We start from the raw sequence: 13,620 nt of genomic DNA on the forward strand, positions 1-13,620 counted from the left end.
CCCAACAGAAACAATAACCCTTACCTCTAGTACAGACTCACCTCAAGCGAACAGGTTGCGTCGCACTGCTTGGCCGACTTCTTACTCCTCCCTGGAATCCCCGTCAACGCAATATAACTTCGAGAAGTTGTGTGGACCTCCACTTAGCATATGGAAAGATCGGCAAAGTCCTTTGAGAAACTCCTTGACTAGTCGGTGGGACCAAAGCAAAGAGCTTCCTGGGGACTTGGTGAGCAGGAAATAGCCACCAGATGCACCTTGATGGATGTGTGCCATCCCAGCTTCTGGAAGGATCTGTAACTCTGTGACCCTAACCTTCTGCGACCGTAGTACGTAGCAAAACGCTTCCACTTGTGACCATGGCACTTCAAAGTCGACAATGTTCTGGCCTTAGCAAGGAACTCCCTGCAGTACGCTGGCAACTCGTAACCTCCTAACACTAGGGCTGCAGGAGCCAAGCCTTCAGGTTCAGCGATCCTGGGTCGTGATGCAGGATTGAGCCTCCTTCCCTGGTGAGAAGATCTGGGACTACTGGTAGTTTGACCGAATGCGATGCTGACAAGCTGAGAAGGTCCGGATACCAAATCTGCCTCAGCCATGCCCGGGTGATGAGTATCATCCTGCATCGGCACTGTTTGGGTGTGTTGATGACTCGTAGTAGGAGAGGCAACAGCGGGAAGCGTACAGAAAAGGGGCTTCTGACGGGAAGAACATGTCCTCCATGCTCCTCAGTTGGTAGAATCTGCTGGCAAACTTCTGTCATTTGGAGTTTGCTGCAGTCGCAAACAGATCGATCTGGGGCCTGCACCACTCCGTGAAGATGCGGTCCACCTGGTCCTGGTGTTCAGTCGGCAATGGTGGTGTTGACTCTCGCCAGGTGAAAGGGGACGAGGAACATCTCTTGTCAGACGTCCCAGTGCCACAAGTCCTGCGCCTCCTTGAGATCGAGAGCCCCCTTGCTTCCTGATGTAGAACATCGTGGTGATGTTGTCCGTGAAGATCCTCACCGCCTTGCCCTTCAGAGACCGAAGGAATGACTTTAGGGCCCAGAACACCACCCGCAGCTCCAGGATATTGATGCAACGATTAGTCTCCTCATCAGCCACAAGTCTCTGGTGTGGGCTTCCCCAGCCTTCCAGGGAAGCATCCGTGGTGAAGTTTCCTGCTATGGGGGGGCTTTGAAACCCTGCACCCCGGGCGACATAGGAGTGAACGCCCCACCACCTTATTGCCTGACGGAACTCCTTGTCGAGCGGGATCTTGTCCACGAAGCTTCCGGACACCTGTATCCAGCGAGCGTCCAGGAACTCCTGAAGAGGTTGCATATGTAACCTGTAGAGCTGGATAAGGTAGATGCAAAATGACATCATGCCAAGTATCGACTTGATGGTCCGCACCGTGGCGGTCTTCAGTGACAACAGCCGTTGCACTTTCCCCAGAATTGCCGCTACTCTCACCTCTGCGGGCGACTCTAGGCAGGAGACTGTCTGCATCCTAGGAACAGCACATTCTGGAGTCAAGTAGGATTTGGGATAATTGAAGGAGAACCCCAGATCCGTCAGAAGCTGGACAGTCGCTATGTCTCCGACGGCTTACTCTCATGAATTGGTCCGGATGAGCCAACGGGTACACGTGTATTCCCCGTAGATGCAGATGGGCCGCCACCGATGCTAGGCTCTTTGTGAAAAGTCTGGCGGCCGACTTCAGGCCAAAGGGGAGGGCCTTAAACTTGTAGTGCTGTCCCTGCACTACGAAGCCTAGGAACTTTCGGTGCTTCTTGTAAATGGGGGGACCCGCTCACCAGTGCTTTCCAAGGAGGCCCAGGACCTGTGGCAATGGGCCGTTCGTCAAGGTATGTTCCTTGTCCCGTTTCACCTAGCGGGAGTAGGGAACAGCAGTGTGGACTCGCTCAGTAGGGAACTGCGTTCTTGCCACAAGTGGGAACTTCACCAGAACCAGGTGGATCTTCTGATCAGCAAATGGGCCCAGCACCAGATTGATCTCTTCGCGACGGCAGCAAATGCCAAATGTTCGCCAGCATGTTCCCTCAACCGAGGAGCATTCACGTTCCGGTGGGAGGGACTGTTCCTGTACGCCTTTCCTCAACACAGTCAGTATCACTGTAGGATAATAGTCGTCGCCCCGGCATGGCCGAGGCAAATCGGGTATCCGGACTTAGGTCTGGCAGTGGCCACGTTCATCTGGCTGCAGCTGTCCCCGGGCCTTCTCGCCAGAGGAGAGGCGATTCTGCACCACGACCCAGAGTCCCTGAACCTGAGGGCATGTCTCCTGCAGCCCTAGAGTTTGGTGGTTATGCTTTACCCGCAGAATTTAAGGACATGCTGGCCAGGGCCAGAGCCTAGTCAACGTTGTAGTGCTACGGACATAAATGGAAACACTTCTCTGTATGGTGCCGGACGACTCCTCTGCCTGTCACAGCTCCGCAACTTCTACCATACTTGCTTTCCTTGGCCAAACGGGACTGGCTCACGTCTCCATCAAGGTACATCTCGCTGCCACATCCAGATACACCAGGTTCCCTCCCTAGACAGACCACCTCTGTGGTCTCACAGGCTCGTCTGAGTTCTCAAGTGACTCCTCAGGTCTTCAGGACTTACCCTCCAGTGTAGGCCCCCGACCGCCGGCTTTGGAGTTCAGTGTTTTGCTAACTAAACTCATGATATCGCCCTTCGAACCTATGAATCCGGCCCCGCTCAAGTTTCTGTCATGGAAGACTTCTTTCCTCGTGAATATCGCCTCAGCCCTGCAGGTCGTGGAGATTCAGGCCCTGTCTTGCAAGCAACCTTACTTATCATGCCACCTCAACGAAACTTTGGTGTTACCTGTCTTCACGAATCAGTCGTCGCCAGTGCAAAGGGCCTTGCATTTGCAGGACGTTGCTCGTGCCTTGAAGTTCTATGTGGCTAGTATGAAGAATTTTCAGAAGACTTCTCAGTAGTTCGTCCATTTTGGACCTGTAAATCAAGGAAAAGCTCTATCAAAGGCTTCCATCTCCCGGTGGCTCTCCGGCTGAATCATTCACCGTCATCATCAGGCCTCTGCTGGGCCAGCTGAGAGACCACTCCACCAGAACCATTGCTGCAGCAACAGCGTTTTTCTCTGGTGCAGCCCTGCAGATGTCTAGCAGTGGCACTACGTGGAGGTCCACACACACCTTCCCGAGGTTATACTGCGTCAACAGGGATTCCAAGGTGGAGTCCAGAGTCTGCCAAGTGGTGCTACGCAACCTGTTTGTTTGAGGTGAGTCTCCTCCAAAGGTCTGTGTTTATTGCTTCTTTTGAGCATTGCCACCTCCCGTGGTTGTGTGTATGCACTGCCGTGTAATCGTTAATCATGAGCATCTGAATCCATTCCAGACCCCCGCTGGAGAAGGTTTGTTACTTACCTGTAACTATTTATCTCCAGCATGGATTAACACGCAAACCCTCCTGCCTTCCCCGCTGTGGCTCTTCTTGGTTCATAATGCCACTTTACGTGTTTACCAAATCTGAAGAGGGCCACTAGGGGTGGAGCTTAGGGAGCAGACTGTCATTGGAGGAGGTAGTCTGACCCAGGGGACAGTGATTGGTTTAGAGGAGAAATACAAATTTAAAGTGAAAAGTGAACATTTTTTTTCTTTTACTGAGGATTCCCAGCCTGACTGAGAATATTCATAAGCATGTAAATCCATGCCAGACCACAATAGTTACAAGTAAGTAACTTCAACCTTCCTGTCTCACAGAAGATTTAATGTGTTTCACAGTTTTCATTTCTATTTCTGGTTTTAGGGATGGACAAAACCCAATGCTTTTCACGTCTGTATCACGTCATACAAGCTGGTGCTGCAGGACCACCAGGCTTTCCGGCGCAAGAACTGGAAATACCTTATTCTGGACGAGGCTCAAAACATAAAGAACTTTAAGTCGCAGCGCTGGCAATCACTGCTTCGTTTCAACAGGTAAGAAGGCGGACGTTTGTCTGCATGGCGTGCTTCGGAAAGGTTGGGGGTAAATGACTTGCTTGTGAGCAATATTGAGCAACAATCCATCTTGGGGTGGCAATTTATCAAAATGCTGTCATTTTGTTGAGCTGTTGGATCGAAAGTCTTAAACTGCGCCCTAAGTGACCAAACGATTATTTTATTTTTGCTGGCCTGCTGTTTCACCAAACTAATTTATCCCCTAGTGTGTTCTGTTAGGATGAATGTCATAAGCAGTAACTGGCGCAAAGTCCTCTCTCTTTTAACATTTTGCTATTGGATGGATCTTCACGTGCTGCCTGTAGGTCCAAACTATTTGCATTAAAAGTGACGATAGTAGATATGCGATGGGGGGGGGGGGGAGAGTGGCACACAGCCTGTGGGTGGTGGTTTTATTTTCACCCGCCCATTGACCATCCATGCTAGCTTTGGCAAATCCCACTGCTACCCATCTCTCACAAAACACACTACTTAGTTTATCTGTAAGCTAGCTCTCTGCTTATTGTTAAGGAGATTTATCATTTTTATGCTTCATCCTCTCTCCTACATAGACCCCCAGCACGTTTTGCTGGACTTCTCAACCTTTTTCTTCAATCCTGAATGAGTGGAACCTTTTTCTACTCATTCTCCACCATGGGGTCTGGCATGGGTTCACATGCTCATGAATATTCCCCGTAGTCAGGCTGGGAGTCCTTGGTGAAAGAAAAAATCGGTTTCATTTCTGAACTGTCTTTCTCATAAACAGCCAATCACTGAGCTCTGGGTGATACTGCCCCCAGCCAATGACTGCCCTCTAACCAAGCCCCCTCTTCAGGCAGCCATCCTTAGATTTTTAACGTACATTCAAGTGTTGGGGAGTACTCGTGCTTTGCTCTTCGAGCTTTTGCTGTGTTTTTCACTTTTTGAGAGTTCAGCTCAATTTTTCGGTCAATTGAGCCCGTGTGCTCCATTGATCATCCTTCCGACTAACAGGAACCCGCTTTTCGGATTTTTCATAGCCCCACAAGGGCTGCTTTCGTCGAGTGTTCTTGTTGGAGGCTTCCAGAAGATTCTTCAGGCCTACACTGTGTGGATCATGTCGGACGAGGACGACATCAGTTCCCTCTTCAAGCTGTGCTCCGACTGCAGTTTGCGGAATCTATACGTGAACGACAAGCTTTCCCAGTGTCTGTACTGCCTGCACCTGACGCACAAGGAGGAAGAGTGTGCTTTTTGATGTGGCTTCTCGAAGCGCACGTTGAGGGACTGACATCAACGGCAGTTAGTGTGGCTGCAAGCCAAGGCCTCTGGAACCGGGTGGCACCCAGGGGCATGCCTCTCCCGGGTATGGGAAAACTGAGCAGGCTTCTAAGTCCTTTGAGGGCACCCTACCCGTGATGGCCCAACACAAGGCCAAGCACCGTGAGTCCGCTTCCGTTGGGGTCATCGCCGCTGCTGGGGGTCCCGAGACGGTAAGGGTGGACCCATCATCTCCATCAAAGTCGATCTCCAGTCAACGCTCTGGTTCCTCCTCCAAGAGAAAGTCAGTTAACCCGGTTAAGCTACAGGAGAATTCGGAGAAGGCTAAGCAGGGTACGTTGTCCGGCCTACACACGGCAGAGAAGGCCAAAGGAGACAAAGGGTCCGATCCGACCCTGAAGAAGGTCAAACAGGACAAGACCTCTGATTCAGCCTTGAAGGGCAAGGCCAAGCAAGACCAGGAGACCAGCCTCACTGAAGGCCCAGGTGCACCAGGTGAAACCTTCATCCCCCCTCAAGGTGATGGTGGTGGTGGCAGAGGCGTCGCTTTCAAAGGCCATAGCGGCAGACTCGCAGAGTTCCCCGGTGACGTCAAGGGTGACCCTTCCTCCCAGGAGGGAGGCTTCGAACATGCCCTCTGATAATATTCCGGAGAAGATAATGCCGTACCTCAGCCCGAGACTGACCACTCTGGACCTGAAGAAAGGGGGGGGGTGTGTGGAAGATCTTCAGGGAACAGATATTTCATCGGCTGAAGATGACATTTCCGTCCAGGAAGGTGATGGGATCCGCCTCATGACTAGGACGACTACGGGGATACTGTCGATTGAGGTGATGCTGGGCCCCGGACTACGGGGGCCCAAGCCCTTCCCATATGCCCCAGAGGACACCTATAGACTTTGCACTGGACATCTCAGCCCTCAACTCGTTGGTGTCCGAGTTACAGAGGAGGATACCGGTGATACTGCCTCCTGCCCCTCCCGCGGCACCAGTTCCGGTCGCTTCGTTGCCACTCAGGGAACCACGGACCAAGAAGAGGAGACACCGGATGCCTCCCCCCTTCTCCACCGCCCCCATCGTCCCCCAAGGGAGACGGAAATGGATACGGCGACAACGGGCATGGATGATGACAACAGGATGGGGGACCACCCGTTGCTTCTGCTCCGAGCCTCTCCTCCAGAAGGGATGGGACCGTTCCACACAATGATCTCAAGAACATCAGGGCTTTTTCAGGTCACACTGGAGGTAAAGGAGGGTTTCATGAATCTGTGCCGAGAGGCGAAGAGAAGACCATCCTCTCGGTTCCTCCACTGGGCGATGTTTGGGACGAAGGGCTCGCTCTGATGAAGAATCCCGCCACAGCCCCAGCGAAGAGAGACCGGCTGGAGAAGATGTACAGGGTCCCCGACTCTGCACCCATGTGCCTGCTGTCTCAACCGTCGCCAGACTCTGTGGTGTTAGCGGCTGCCAGGAAGAAATCGGCAGGCTCGACGTCTTCGGCTTCTTTTTCCCCTCCAGACAGCGAGGGGAAGAAATTGTACTTGATGGGTAGGAAGGTTATCTACTCTGCGGCAACCACAATCGAGGATACCGACGCCCTCACCATCGTAGCAACCGGGAGCTGTGGATTAAGCTAGTTCCTCTCCTGGACTTCCTCCCGACAGGTGGGTTGAGGCCTGGGAACTCCTGCAAGAAGCAGAGGTGGCTTCTGATCATGCCATCACGGTGGCGATGGACATTGCGGACACGGGGTTCTGCCAGATTGGTAACGTAGTCTGCCTTCGTCGTGGCTGGCTCAGGGCCACCAACTTTAGGCAGGAGGTTCAGACACAGGGTTTGGACATGCCCTTTGACGAGGACAACCTGTTCGGAAAAGCTGTGGATGAATACCTCCAGGCCATCAAGGTCCACACGGAGACGGCACATGCCCTAGGCATGCTACGACGACGTCCGCCATTTCATTCCTCAGGAGGGCAGTCTAGCCGATCTTCGAGGGTTTTCGGCGGGAACTCTACATCTTACCGCCAGCCCACACGCTCTTCAACCCAGGAAGCCAACGGGGGCTGCTCCAAGGCCTTCGGGGGTAGTCGTCGGGGACCGCAGGGTGGCCGGAGAGGAAGAACATGAGGAAGAAGATCCTTACACTAGTGCAGGAGTTTTTGAAGAAGATACAGCTACCTCGCAGCCCTGACCATCCCCATCAGTGCAGCCTTGGCAATCCCCATCAGTGCACTCAGACCCTGATGCCTTTCACCCTTCTCCTCCCAAGGATTCACCCATTGGAAACACCTCTCCCATAGATGACCAACCTTCACTTAATGCACTATTGCGCAAGGCAGCAGCGCATTTTGAAATAGACACAGGGGAAACTCTTCCTGACATAGACTTTGTAGAAAAAGTTATTAAAGAAAAAGCCCCTGTTAGTCAGTCTATTCCGTTCCTGGCTTCTATAAAGAGAAGAATAACTCCTTCCCTTTCAAATCCTGCATTAGTCAGAGGGGTCAACCCTCGGATAGAAAAGCTCTTCAGCCCTTCGTCCTCTGACCCCTTGTACATCAGAGGACATTCTATTCCGGACTCCCTTGTAGTTACTAATACAAGAAAAAGAGCGGGGATACCACTATCCACTAGTGAGGCACCACCTGACAAAGAGGGCAAGAAGCTCTATGCACTTGGGAAGAGAATCACGACCTCCGCAGCCTTCTCAACTAGGATTGCAAATAACAATTCCCTACTAGGGTTGTACCCCCACCCATGGGTGCCATAAGGGTATCCCATGGGTCTGTACACCAAACCAGAAATGGGAAGAGCTGTACTGCCAGGAGTCTCACATGGACTCCTGGGCAGAAAACAATACAGAACACAAATGAAAAAGGACTACAAGACAAGGACAAGGGAGGCCCTGTCCCTCCAATACATTTCCAGCATCACAACGACGATTACCTGATTCCCCATAAAACATTTTTCAAGATGATCAGTACGATCAAGACGATGTCTAGCCACAAGCCTGTTTTTTCACATTCATGCTTGGACCCCGGCAGGCGACTAGGGAAATTGGCCCATTAACTCTACCGATGAAGCATAGCCTGATAATGTTGTATTGGACGCTCCTCCTGTAGCGCAACTCAGGGAGGCATCCCCTATTGATGATCAGCCCTCTCCAGCAAGGTGGTAGACGAAGTCCTTGAGACTGCAAAGGAGGAACACTAGACATTTGAGTCTCTTAAGCAAATCATTGCCAAGCCATATGTACAACGGGGGTTCTTCAATACCAGGCGGTCCTTTCGTGGGCCGTCTTTCCCCCCGCTCAGCCTATGGGACTAAGGGATCTTCATGGTATTCCATCCAGGGAACATCTGCACCTTGCAGCGCTCCTGGGTTTGGCTTTGGTCATGTAATGCCACGTTCTCTTCCCAGGATATTTTTCTATGTTTCTTTTTCTTTTCAATTAGGTACTTGGTCCTCCGCCGCCGCGCTCCTTCCCCGCGCATGCCGACTTAAGCAGGCTTCAGCAGCTGTCCACCCTGCGAGGGGCTCTTCCGTACATCCAACCCTCATGCCCATTGCCTCCGCTGTCTTGGCCCTGACCACGGTTGGGAAGGTTGTTCCACATGCGACGCACTAACTCCATGGGCACTGAAGAACAGGCTAGCTAGGTGGAGGGAGTTCTTCCAGAAGTCCCCTCCGGAGGACCTAAAGGACTTTGTCAACCATTGCTCGAGGCCGAAGATAAGGCCTCTGTTGACCATCGCACCCCGTAAAGGCGACTCCTTCCCAAGGAAGCGCTCGACCGGGAGGGACCTTTTGGGTTCTAGCACCAGCACACTTACCAATGCTAGTCCAGCTACCGGCCTTGCGGCTGAGGGGTCTCTGGATCCTTCCGGGGTCAGTGCTGAGGTACCGGGTGGAGGAAAGAGTCACAAGGTGGGAACTGGTGTCAACCAGGTGCATGGCCAACAGTTTATCCATCAGCAGGGTAGGCTAGGTTTCCACTGCATCCCAGGCAGAGTGTGCCCATGCCCCAGTTGCCCTTAGCCACTCTGTCAATATCACCTGCCACCTTTGCAGCCTCTGAAGACAGGTTCTCGAAAGAGTCCTAGGGCTGATGCGAACTCCCCAGATGGCAGCCATCCTCTGGGATGCCATCAGGGACATGCTTTCCCAGGTCACCGCACCGGCACCCATAGTCATTCCTCTTATGGCTCCATTGCCACAGTCCTAGCGTAGCCACTGCTGCCCCAGCTTGCTCCTACGATTCCGGCTTCCCTGCCTCGGACATTACAGGCGACTCCGCAACAGCCTCCTCAGCAGCCACCGGCTCCCGCATCCACACCACAGCCCACGGCGCCTAGCACACCCCCACCAGTTCCGGACCCTTTGAGCACTCTGGTGGACACTGACGAGCAGGAGGCCCTGACATGCCATCTTCAGCCAGGGCCTGCCACTAACGCCTTGCAGGTTTGGCAGAATATGTGGGCCTTCCTCAGCCCGAGGTAGAACAGCCCGAGGAGGGGTTCTTGGCAGAAGTCTTCACCCTAAGATCCCCCACCAGAACGGGTATTCCGATGCAGAAAAGACATAGTTGCCCTGGCCAAGAAGGGGTGGCTCAAGCCACACTCGGCCCAACCTGTCAATCGGCGCCTCAACGCCAAGTAAAAGGCAGATGGAGGGGAATACATTCTTGCTTTCGGCGCATCCTCAACCGCACTCTTCTGTGATCTCTGTGGCGTCACTCTACTCTAAGCCTCAGTGGTCCTCGGCCACCTCGTCCTCGACGCTTCTAGGCAAGGAGGAGAAGATCTTGGAGGCGTACGGGAAAAAGCTGTACTCCCAACGCCTCCTTGCAACTTGCTCATGCCCGCGCAGATGTCATGCTGGGAGCTGTTTACCAAAGGCTCTGGCGGGAAATTGCGGACTTCCTCCCAGAACTTCTGGTGCAGAGCCAAGCGCGCTTCAAGGCAGGCCTAGGAGAAGCTTGGCTGGTAGCGCAGGACATCATGGAGTCATTTGTGGCCCATATCGATATCTCTTGCCGGGCCATCTGTGTCGCCGCGGACATGAGAAGGACTGCCTGGCTCCGGGCTACTAAGTTTAACCCCGACATCCAGGAACGCATCTTGGACCTTCCATTCGTGGGTAGTAACCTCTTTCACTCCACCACGGATGAAGAATTAGGTTAAAAGAATAGCAGCTTGCAAACAGCGAAGTCTTTATCTATTCTTACAAAGGCCACTCCCAAGGCCTACACCCAGTCACAGCAACGCTCTGACAAGGGGCGGGCCTCTGTCAGGTTCCGGGGCTTTCAAGAATGATGGTCCAGGAAACCTGACCTTTCTCAGTCAGCACCGGAGGAAACAACAAAAGGGGGTGCGGGGTTGCGAGGGCTTTTTCCAATCTGCCCTCCTCCGCCACAGCGTCAGAGGGAAAGAAGGCATGACACGCCCCTTCGGGTCCACGTGTGTCTGGCGGGGGGCGGCTTGCCCTTCACGTGCAATTTTGATGCCAGAATTTTTCGGACCTCTGGATTCTCTCGTAGTCTCCACGGGGTACCGCCTACCGGTACCTTTCTCTCCTCCCCTCCTCTCCCAAAGATTGGGACAGCAACTCTGTTGGCGGATATCCGCTCGCTTGTCGAGAGTCGGGCTGTGGAAGAAGTCCCAACCTCCCAGTGAGGCTTGGGCTTTTATTCCAGGATTTTTGCCATACAGAAGAAGAATCAGGTTGGCCTGAGAGTTGTTGGACCTTTCCACCCTCAACCTCTCCCTTCCTCTGCAAAAATTCAAGATGGGTACGCCAGCACTTATTGCGGAAACACTGGACAGGGGAGACTGGATGTGCTCCCTGGATCTGAAGGACGCGTACCTACACATCACGATTTGGCAGCCGCCTCGTTCCTTACTGCGGTTCAGGGTCATGGGCTGCCATTTCCAATACAAGGTACTACCCTTTGGCCTCAACTCAGCCTCCAGGGTGTTTACCAGGTTAATGAATGCGGTGGCAGCCCTCCTTACTGCCCGGGGCCACCATGTCTACCCATACTTGGACAACTGGCTTGTCCGGGCTACATCTCCTGAGGCGGTTCACCATACCTCCTCCGCACTTATGAATACACTCCATGACCTGGGGTTCACTATCAATCTCATGAAGGCCACGCAGACCCAGACTGTTAGGCAAGATTGTATGCAGTACCCTTTGGGTGCACTACAACAACGCTGATGTCCTGGCAATAGGAACCCAACCTTTGGTACAAGTCTGTACTACACAGGTTGGTAGTGCGGTCGAGTAGCCAGGCTCATCTCAAGAGGGGTCAATGTGAGCTGTAGGGGAGTTGCACAGAGATTCAAACACACAAGGTTTCTTGATTAAACAATTATTAATTTATCACTCAGTTAGAATAAGCCTTCTTTAGAAGGGAGCAATATGGAGCAACACACAAATATACATCAAAGTACACACTCTTAGTTTCAAAATCAGTAAATACCCATTTGGGATGGCATAGAGACACTACACCCTCAGGCGACTTCAATAGTTAGGGTGCTGTTGACATTAATGTATCACTGTTGCATTGAGAATATTTTCGAGAGGAGTGTTAAAGAGAAGAGAGGTCACAATAAAACAAGTATTCACAGTTCTTCTTAAGCAGGTAAGTACTTTCGAAATAACCCCGAATGCAAAGTCAGTTAACCCTTTCCTGGAAGGAAGGCAAAACACATGAGCAGAAGAGAGAAGAGTCATTCAGGGAGCCAGGCCAACCAATGTTAAGTTAGCAAAAGTCAAGGTGAGCTGAATCACTTCATGCAGGTAAGTAGGAACTCTCTCACAATGTTTAAAAAGTCTTTGTAGAATAGAAGATATCAAAGTAGGGCCACAAGCTGATTAGGCTTGTGAGGTAAAGAAGCTGTTAGCAACTCTAAAGATGCAACCGAGACAAGTCTCCAACGAGGACAAGCAAGGTGGCACAACAAGAGGTAAGTTCTCTCAGACTTTACAGTACCTTCTAGGTTAAAAAAAAAAGTGCAGCAGATGACTCCTGTTCCTGTGCAGCTCTGCAGATCCTGGTGATCCTGGGCCTCAGTCATGGGGACAAGAGGGAGGACTTCTGGGGACTCCTGCACTACAATGGGACGGTCACCCCTGCAACCGGCAATCTTAAAACAAGTGGCACTTCAGTGTTTCAGCTCCTCGCATCTACCGCAAATAGCATCACCACGGTTCCTGGCTGTCGAGATGAGCTTTTCTTGCATCTGGGGTCCCGCACTCTGTTGAAGAGGCTCAGGCTTGGTCAGTCCTGCTTCCTGGGAGTCCGGAGGATCTTCCTGGTGCTCTTGGCCAGCTTAAAAGCAACGCACACGATCTGGTGTTCCTCTCCCTGGTTATTTGGTTCTAGCAGCGACTGTAGTGGAAATTCAACCAGCTCCGAGAGGGTGTCCAGGTGGCTTACTTTAAAGTTGATTGGTCCCACCAAATCAAAGGGAGAAGTTGTCCTCCTTACAGGGGCTTCTCTGTCAATACGAATTTGGAGTTTCAGCACAGCAGCAGTGCTTTACCAGGCAAACCAACGGTCCAGGAGTTGCAGCAGGCGTCCTCTTCAAGTTGTTCTTCGGATTCCTTTGTCCAGTGGTCGACTCTGCCTTCCAAGCAAAAAAGCCTCGCCTTTTATGCAGCTTGCTCCCATTCATTCCAGCCTAGCTGTCAGTCACTGTTAGGCAAAGTTTGTATGCTGTACCCTCTGGGACCAGAAGACACAACTCTGACTACAGGGATAGGCAACCCAACCTTTGGTGTAAGCTTGTACTACACAGTTTTGGTAGCGTGATGAGCAACCAGACTTCACTCAAGAGGGTTAAATGTGAGCTGTAGTGGAGTTACACAAAGATTCACAGTTACAGATATTCAAATAAACTCTTACTCACTAGGGAAGTCAAAGTAAGAAGGAGACAAATCACATCAGACTTTAATTGGTGCAGGTTTTGTCGAAACACAACAATTGTTGAAACCTTGCAACATTTACTATTGGAGTGCACAGCCCCTAAACTTCTGAGTTTAAGAAATATGCACTTTGCTAAATATTTTGTGTATTTTTCACAAATAGACCCAAGTAATAGATGGGTCGCTCTGGCTGCAACTGAATGTATGGGTATAAGGATTGCTACTATCAATTTTTTAAAATCTCTAAACCTGGAATGATTGATATAACACCATGTTAACCAACACTTTTAAATTGTGAAAACTTGATGTGGAAGATGGTTGTAATTGTAAACGTTTGTTTTATTGATTTAATGTTTTTACTTAAGCAAGAATGGATTTTTGTAACATGTATAAAATTGAAAAAGTTGTTGTAATACAACTATATTCAATAATAAAAAAAAAAAAAAAAAAAAAAAAAAAAAAAAAATAAACTC

General features: G+C 51.3%; 1 protein-coding gene across 1 annotated transcript in view; it reads left to right on the top strand.

Annotated features, from left to right (window-relative positions):
* The window catches only part of SRCAP (Snf2 related CREBBP activator protein), a 2,075,623-nt gene that overhangs the window by 1,081,774 nt on the left and 980,229 nt on the right, over positions 1 to 13,620 (top strand). Inside the window, exon 14 of the mRNA XM_069651627.1 lies at positions 3,789 to 3,958. Within this exon, the coding sequence (XP_069507728.1) occupies positions 3,789 to 3,958 (170 nt within the window). The remainder of the gene's footprint in view (positions 1 to 3,788; positions 3,959 to 13,620) is intronic.

The sequence above is a fragment of the Ambystoma mexicanum genome, chromosome 3p (genome assembly GCF_040938575.1).
Source record: "Ambystoma mexicanum isolate Mex_15411 chromosome 3p, UKY_AmexF1_1, whole genome shotgun sequence".
NCBI classification, from domain to species: domain Eukaryota; kingdom Metazoa; phylum Chordata; class Amphibia; order Caudata; family Ambystomatidae; genus Ambystoma; species Ambystoma mexicanum.